We start from the raw sequence: 8543 nt of genomic DNA on the forward strand, positions 1-8543 counted from the left end.
ATTGCAAAAAAAAAAAAAAAAAAAAGAGAGAGGGAGAGATATCTATCTAGTCCTTTATAGCATTCACAATAACCTTGGTATAAAATATCCATACAAAACATATGTACAAAATAGTGTACAGTTCATAGAAGCTGTGCAAAGACAGCAAAGTTCAGTTTAAAAAAAAAGGAAAAAGAAAAAGGAAAAAAAAACATCAAAGAGGCTTATGGATGTCACTGTCTGTGCACATCATACCCAGGAACTCTGCAGCTCAGTGACACCTCTCCAGAAATAATAAAAGGGCACAAGGCAGAGTGCTTGGTGCATATATTATGGATGTACAAATTTAAAAGAAAAAGCATTAAAACACACATAACAAAATACAGAATCTTCCCCCACTTTGGAGAATTCATTTCTTTCCCCCATAGAGCATTTGGAAATAAAAGACTCAATATTTTCATTTCCCTTAGTCAGAGGCACATTCTTTTTTGAAATTCTTGTGCTTTCTAAGAAAACTACTAAGGGAAGAGTGGTGGGAGTGGGGAGGATCCAGGCCCTTGCTACTTAGCACGGAGAAGTGAGGGGATCTTGGAATTAGTTATGCGCTTGGTGTTTGGACCCCTAACTCAGCTTCCTCTTTTATGAAAAGATTTTCCTACTGTAAAGGGCTGGGTAGCTAAAGAGCAGCAAGGCCGGGTTCACAATTCACTCCAATTCACTCCAGGCTGTGGGAGTGGAAACCTCACCTCCCTCCAGTATTGGATAAGCAAGATGGAATGAAGCCCTGTAGAAAAGTTAAGACTGGGATCTGAATTTCTGTGGGGAGGCTGTTTGGAGGTGGTGTAGAGGAAGGAAATGTCTCTTTGGGACAACAGAAGGAGCAGTAGCACCTGGATGAGGTGATGGTTCTGCAGCCCGGACCACAGCATTGCAGGCAGATAGGATCCCACCTCTTCAATTTCAAAGCACTTAGAAACGGTACAGGGATGGGGTCGAGAGGGGGCAATTCTAGGACACGGTGATTTCCTCTTCCTCCTCAACCTCCTCATCCTCCTCGGAGTCTGAGAAGTCCGAAGGTTTGCCAGGGCTAGTAGAGTGCGCTGGGGAAGCCGGCAGTGGCCCTTGGAGTCGCGGATCCCGCACGTGCCGGGGGTCGGGGGGCACGTGGTAGGCCAGGCGGTGACGGGGGCTGCCAGGGCGCTCGTCCTCCTCCTCGTCGTCCCCGTGGCCCTTCTGGCCCACGTCGCTAAGGTCCGGGTGCGGATTGAGTTTGGTGGGAAGGGTCTGTTCACGGCAGCCCCCGCTAGATAGGAGTTCGCGCTCCTTGGAGTTCCTCCATTTCATGCGTCGGTTTTGGAACCAGATTTTCACCTGGGGCACCGGGGCAAGCGAGAAGCTGGGTCAGTGGTGGTGGGGTGGGGGCGAGGGATGCGCGCGAGGGAGGTTGCCAGCAGGGCGCACAGGGAGGACCCGGGAGGGCTCTCTTTCTCCGCCTCGCCCTCTTCCCTTCCCACTCCCCGAAGTGATTTCCGACAGGTTACAGCATTTGCTCCACACCCACCCTGACAGCCCGTCTCTCTTGCCCCATCCTCTGGCACCTAGCCCAGATGGACGGGGGTGGGGGACTCTGGGCCTAGACAGATGGATCCAGGGTTGGGAGCGAGCGGTCCTGGGGAGCCTGGGGAAACCAGCTCCTGCACTTATTGCTTCCCGGGCCTCATTTCTCCCAGTTGCACTTTTTCCTAAGCACTTTCAGAGATCCCTCCCAATTGATTGACACGGGGGGCGGGGAGGGGGGTGATCGCGGGCAAAGCGGCTGTGGAGAGACTGCCCTCACCTGCGAGTCCTTCAAGCCCAACTTGGCCGCCAGCTTCTTGCGGTCAGGCTTGCTAATGTACTTCTGCTTCTGGAACATCTTCTCAAGCGCCTTGCGCTGCACGTCGGAGAACACGGCTCGGCGCAGCATGCCCCTGCGAGGCTTTCCTCGAGCCGCCAGCGGCCAGGAAAAGGTCCCGGGGATTGGCACGACGCTAGAGGACGCTGCAGGGTGGAAAGGCGGCGAGTGAGTGGCGGGTGTCCCTCGGGGACTGGTTAGAGTCCGCCCCTCCTTCGCGGTTTTCCCTGTGTTGTTCTCTCTCAACCCTTCGTCTCTTTAAAGCACTCCTCTTTCTCCCCCTGGAGAATAGGCCAGGAACCTACAAACTTGCAAGAGTGAAAGACTCTTTCCGCCCAAATAGCTTTCCCTTTCAACCGTGCAAACCCGGATTAAGAAAAACCACGAAAACAGACCTGTTGCTTTTTTCCATTCAAAGATCTCAGGGAAACAAACCTGCGTAGACCCATTAAAATAGCAACAGAAAGAATAAATTACAAAAATAAAATATCCAGCTGAGGCCACTCACTTTCTTCCCTAAGCTTGTATCATCTCGGTGGCTTTTTGCATTCTTTAGATGAAAATGAAGTACTTTGCTGGTGTAACAGAAAAGGGAAAATCCGCCTTGGATTTGTTGTTTTTGTTGTTGTTGTTGTTTTTGTTGAAAAATCCAATCAGTATTCATCTTTTTTATATTAATCTTTCCTCCCCTCCCCCACAAAATGTAAAGAATTCGGCCCGAATACATGAAAAGTGGCAGCTAATTAGCACATTGACCGCTTCCCAATGGGTATTGGCATGATAAAAAGAAGGAGAGTTTCGCTTTAAGGGAGAAAAAAAGAAAAACAAAAAGAAACAGAGACTCTAATGAAGCGTGAATGGTAATTGTGTAGTAATGAACTAACAGAAAAAGACTGTGGACAAGCAGCGAAAGCCATATATTACTGGGACAAAAGAGATTTACACTTTCAAACTAAACACAACTGCAGGCCAAGACCATTGGGAGAATACTGATGGCAGAGGCTTCTCTTCCCCGAATCGTTCTCATTAAATGGACATGAAAAGCTATTTATAAAGCTCGGGTTGTTTTTGTTAGAGCATTGAGATGAGTGAGAAAGGGAGCAAATTCCATTATCAGCAGGAGCATGAATGTTTGGAGGGGTGCGTTTGGTGAATTTTCCCTCTTTAAAAAAATCTATTGCTCGTTTCTTTTGCAGATATTTGGAAGTGCTGTCCTAGTTTTACCATCCCCCACCGTGCTCAGTCTTCTCCCTGGTCTCCTCTGAGTTTTGACCAGTTGCAGAGTATGAGCCATAGTGGAAAGTGTTAAGTGTTTCCCTTTAGATGGGGGCCCAATTTGGACCTGGCTGCAACGGTTTCTTGCTTTACAAGCTCAGCGCCCTTTAAAAAGATATGGCGGTGGGGGTTGGGAGGATATGAGAGGGGTTGGGAAATCAGGTTGGAAATAGATGGTGGGGGTAGGAGGAGGATCTAGCCTCCCTCCCCTTGGGCGACCCCCGCCATCCCACACAAGAGGGCACCCCATGTGGTCTTGTGAAAAGCCCAAGTCCTGAATGAATCTTAAAGAGAAATTAGCCCCGGCTGGTAGGTGTCTCTCCACGGCGTGGAGGGGCTAGGGCCGGTCTGTGTGTGGCTGCCCGGAGGAGCTGACCAATTGGTCATGGTGCTGAAACCTTTGTGGAGAATCGTGGCCAAGTGCACTGACTCTGTGGGAAAACGGCGGCGTGAAGGGATGCCAACAGCTCCTCTCCGGGAAGGGAACCGCCTCAAATTGGGACCATGACAATTCTTGCTAATTTGTAGAGCAGGGAATTGGTGCAAAGTGTCAAGCAGTCACTGCTTGTGCTAAATAGGGCATCAAATTGGCGCGACGGATTCGTGAATGTTGTACGCCTCGCAACCTCTGAACCAGAGCGTAACCCCGAGGGGTGGACGGAGAAATATGGCTTCGGGGCAGGGAGCGACGGGCCAGGGCTGGGGCGACGCCCAGCCTTGCAGAAGGAAGGGAAAGAGACCAACCTGGGAAATAAGAAGATCTGATGAAAGGTTGGAAGGAGCCTTCAAAGTAGGGAAAGGCGAACGTCTTGGGAGGGAGGCTCTGGAGCAACGTGGGGGATGTCTCTGGGAGAGAGAAGAGGAGAATTTGATTATGGTACAGCACATCGAATACGTGATATGATTAACACTTCGGTTAATTTCAAAAGGCATCTTTTAAAATGCATTGGTAGTAAAATAAATCTTTCTAACATTATTTCATCTGGGAGAAATCCTTCCTTTCCTGCTAAAATAATACTCTGCACCCCCCCACCTCTCGCTCATTCTCAGTCCTAGACATTAAGAGGTAGGACTGGAGGAAGGAAGAAAGGAATTGCAGACCAAAATACTAGCTAATCCAATAAGCATATCGTCTTGGGTTAAAAAAAAAAAAAAAAGCGCCTGTTTTCTAGAAGTTCGAGGACAGGAACGCAGACGCCAAGGGGCGTGCACTCTGAGGTGTAGCGCCAGATAACTGCGCGCTCTGCGACTGCAACTGCTCAAGTTTGTTCAGAGGGTGGGCCGAGTCCGAGGCTTTTCTTCCAGGAATTATCTGAACCTAACTTGCATATTGCCCGACGAGGGTGGATCCGGATACCTGCATACCGACGTGCATTGGTGAATGCGCGGTACTCGCTTCATAAAAGAAACTAAGGCCTGACGGACTCTGCGAATGCCTAGCACCTGGACAGGGCCCTCAGCGTTCCACCTTCACTTACCTGTTCTGGGCGCCGAGGAGAGGATGGCATTCACCCCAAACTTCAGAAACGTGGGCTCGCTGGCAGGGGAGAGGGTAGTCTGCGGAGAACTGCCCCTCCGGCTGCCGGGACCCGGGGAGCCCAGGTCCGAAGTCCCAGAGTCTGGAACCGCTGCTGGGGCCCCTTGCCTGGGCGGGGACATGCTAGCTGTGGGCACGCTGCGGGGCAGGTAGGCGGGGGGCCGGCTGATGCGGATCAGATCTTCCACTAGGAAGCTAGTGTGCCCGGAAAATGCCGACTGAAGGGACTGGGGCAGCGTCAGGGTGGGCGTGGGCCGCAGGAGGCTAGGATACCCCGCCGGGGGCGCGAGGAGCCCCGGGAACATCATGGCAGGTGTGGGGCGGGAGAAATCACCCTTCTTCCAGTGGCCGAGGGTAAAAGCCTCGCGTCCCGCCCCTCCCGTTCCCGAGGAGCCCTCTCTTGGGCTTAGCAAATGTCTTCAAGTAAGGATCCCACTTGGGCGTCTGCGAGTCCTCCGTAGTCCTCCCGTCGAGGTGATGGTTTTATAGTGGCTCGCTTGCTAACGCGCTTTGAAAAGTGACAGCTCTGACAATGAAGTTCAACAAAGTTCTCCACTCAAGCTTCATTCGTTGGAGGCTCTGGGCTCTCTGATTGGCGCAGAGGTGCAATTTATGATTGGATTAGTCTTCATAAGCATGGCCAGCACAATGGGCCGGCAACAAAGGCCCTAGCGCATCAATTCTGCATATCGACCGCCTCTTTGCAATACAGTGTGCAACCAAAGCTCTTGCCCGGGGTTTTTGTTCGGAAGCAACACCCGGGCTAATTAAATGCCTATTTAGAAGTTTCAGATGACATCTTGCCTCATAGAAAAGGAATTATTTAAAGAATGCACTAAATTTATTTGCAGCTCCCCTGCTGAGTCTGGAAAATAAATCAATAAATATTCATAGAAATGCATCTCCAGGCTATCAGTAAAATAACTCTCTCTCGTGTGTGTGTGTGTGTGTGTGTGTGTGTGTAATGGAAAATTTTAAGTCCGTGAACATGAAAATATACCACTCTCCCATATCAAGTCCTGTCGATCCAGCTGAACATAAAGCAGATGTGAGGGATGGGTTAAATCACTGCTAGAAGTTCCACTGTAACAACCCAGAGAGACTTGGAAATCGAGACTTTTGGGGATATTAGATGTGTCCATAAATGTTGAGGAGTTCTTGATTTGGGTCATTTCATTCTGGGAGACTAGTTGAGTTTGAGAGTTGGCGGGCGCCTGAGTCCTAAAACAAGTCTGCTGCAAACTCCCAGCAACTTGGAAAATTATTTCAAAGGAAGCTTCTCTGAAAGGAACCCCCAAGCTCACTTGGGAGGAGGAGGAGGAGGAGGAGGAGGAGGAGGAGGAGGAGGAGGAGGAGGAGGAGGAGGAGGAGGAGGAGAGAGAGAGAGAGAGAGAGAGAGAGAGAGAGAGAGAGAGAGCATGATACCAAGGCTGGGCAGCAGGATTTACTGGCAGAAGGTTTATGCCTGCCAGAAGCTACCTTGGGCAAGGTGACCCCAACACTGGCCTTCTTCCAACCTCAAGGAGCTCTCTGCAGTTTGAGTTGAAATTCATGGCCAGACCATGAAGTGGGAGGGTCCAGAAGTCATTCAGAGAGCGCCCTAACTATTGAGGAAGACTTAACTTGGCCACAGTTTTGTAGCTTAATTAACTGCAACATACAAACATACAAATGAGTGAAAAGCTGAGGGAGGTATGCAGTTCCCAAGACTGTTGGTCCACACCAGAAAGCCTCTCCTAAATTTGGCAACTTAGAGAATCCTGGCGACAATCCCTTTACTTTCTCTGGGTTGGGACAGAGGTGGCAATGAGCCTCCATTCTCCTATTTGTCTGCTCCACGAGATAACAGATGTGTTAAATGTCCCATTCATTTCTTTAGTGTGGCTGAACCTCCCCAAAGAGAAGTGTGCAGCCCTGCCAGGCTGCCTTGATCCTATTAACCATGAACTAACTGTCACCTTCAGCTGGTTTTCCTTTTTGCTTTTTAACACAAAGCCTTCTCAAAAAAATCTTATTAACCAGCTTTATTTCTCTCGATGGTTTTGTTCAGGGTGTTTTGTGTTGATGATCTCCATGTCGATGCTTTAACCATTCAATAAAAGTGCATCTGCGATTTATATCACATTAAACCAGAAACGTAGCCTGCTAAAGCTCTCCCTTGATTCAAATTAAAAAGTTATTTCGGGCAGGGCTCTGGAGACGAATTAATGCCTGAAGATGATGTAAGTTTTGAGCCCTAGACTGCTTTTGGAGGAGTACTGGCCCGGCAAGCAGGGATAGGGGGTTAAAACCAATCAGGAAAGGAACAACTTTTAAATAAGTGGCCATTTAAACGCACAGAGTACATTGGAGGCTCCTGGAAACCAAACAGGGAGATCTCTCCAAGAACGTGCAGGGTTCCTTTTTGAAGTTTTGCAATAAAATAGTTGAGGGAAGTCTAAACTATTTTAAACACCTGTGCTTTAACCTTGCCACAAGACAAAGTTCTATGGCNAGGCCTCCTCCCCCGCTGGGACATTTCCCTGGCTGTAGTTTTTGCAGTTATTATCCGGTCGGTTGACACGCTCCATACCCCCCCTGCACACATACACCGGCCATTCTGCCTCATTATAGACTAACTGCTGCTAACTTCTCTGCTCTTAAAAGGCAGCCCTGACATTTTTTGGAAGGTGGGTCAACCCCTTGCTGCGATCCACGTGGACCCCGCTTCCTGCAGTCAGACGACACGGCCTCCTAAAGAATTTCTAAGGCGCCATAGAGGAAAGCTCAGGGCGGGGGCGAGAGCTGGCCGCCTGTGAAAAGGCAAAAATAAATCCCAAGGAAGCAAGAAATCGAAGGAAAGGATCTTACTTTAAGTGATCTCCTTGAACGCGTCTTTTCAAACTCCGCGATAGCCCGAGCGGCTGCGCGGCGTGGCGGCTGCGGCTAAGACCTGTGACTAATGCCATTTGACCTGAGCCCAGGGGTTTTTGTGCGTCCTGCCATTCATTGTAATGTCGTTATCTTCAAGTTTATTTCGGAGAAATCACTCGCGTTCTTTATCCCAAGCTGGGCTTTCTGCTTATTTCTCTTTCAAGGGGAAAGAAGACAGGAGAGGAAAAGAGAATTGCGGACCCTGGTTTGGGTTGAGGTCCTTGTCTACGCCACTGAGGCGACTGCTAGCTGCGGGAGGCGGTAGCAGATCCGGCCCCGGGCGTCCAGGGCCTAAAGCTGCCAGATCTTTCCTGGGACGGAAGGAACCCATCCTGAGGGTTTCTTTCTCCCCGAGGCAGTGGAGAGCCAGGGTGTCCCAGACCCACCTCCCGCAACAGCCTGCGCAACAGCACTGCGCTCTCCAGTGTGGGCGGACCCGGTAGCGCCGCGGGTAAGCTCAGGCCCCAGAGCGAGGCGAAGGACCCTCCAAAGTAGAGTGGCATGAACTTCCTGGCTCTCCGAAAGATGGAGAGTCTCCATTTCGGAATGGTTGGGACCGTGAGGCTGTCTTTTGCAAGCTGCGGACCCGCACGCTTTGGCGGTCGGCTGGGAAGCAGCGAGCACAGTGAAAGTGCGCTTGGCAAGACTGGCGGGACCCGAGGCGGCAGGGAAAAGCGCCTGCTGCTCCTCTGGTCCAGGGATGGGGGACTGGGAGAGGGAGCTGACCCGCCAGGCAGAGGAGGAGGCAGCAAGGCGCTGCTGAAAGAGCTTTCCTGCCGCCCCAGCCTCTCTATTAAGACAACTCTAAGGGGTTCACCTTTAGAATAGGCCACAAGGAGCTACCCGCTGCCCCAGCCCTTTCTAGCGTTTCCCCCCTCACCCCCATCCCTTTCACACTCACTCCCCTCTTTTTCCTTGAAAATCCTTCTATTGTGCCAATCAAGC

At 50.6% G+C, this 8543-nt stretch overlaps 1 protein-coding gene across 1 annotated transcript; it reads right to left on the reverse strand.

Moving 5' to 3' along the window:
- Positions 1-918: 918 nt before the first annotated feature.
- Positions 919-5142, reverse strand: Dbx1 (developing brain homeobox 1). Its single transcript, XM_015476385.2, has 4 exons — positions 4627-5142; positions 3893-3994; positions 1817-2019; positions 919-1350 (listed from the first exon to the last, which is right to left on the reverse strand). Exons 1-4 carry the CDS (start codon positions 4991-4993, stop codon positions 988-990), a joined length of 1035 nt encoding a protein of 344 aa, XP_015331871.1. The 5' UTR covers positions 4994-5142; the 3' UTR covers positions 919-987.
- Positions 5143-8543: the final 3401 nt, after the last annotated feature.

Source organism: Marmota marmota, unplaced genomic scaffold (assembly GCF_001458135.2).
Source record: "Marmota marmota marmota unplaced genomic scaffold, marMar, whole genome shotgun sequence".
Classification (NCBI taxonomy): Eukaryota; Metazoa; Chordata; class Mammalia; order Rodentia; family Sciuridae; genus Marmota; species Marmota marmota.

Coding starts and splice junctions, on each gene's coding strand:
- Dbx1 (XM_015476385.2), bottom strand. CDS start 4,993: ATGATGTTCCCGGGGCTCCTCGCGCCCCCGGCGGGGTATCCTAGCCTC. Junction 2,020..3,892: donor CAGATCTTCTTATTTCCCAG/GTTGGTCTCTTT, acceptor TCCACCCTGCAG/CGTCCTCTAGCGTCGTGCCA. Junction 1,351..1,816: donor TGGGCTTGAAGGACTCGCAG/GTGAGGGCAGTC, acceptor CCGGTGCCCCAG/GTGAAAATCTGGTTCCAAAA.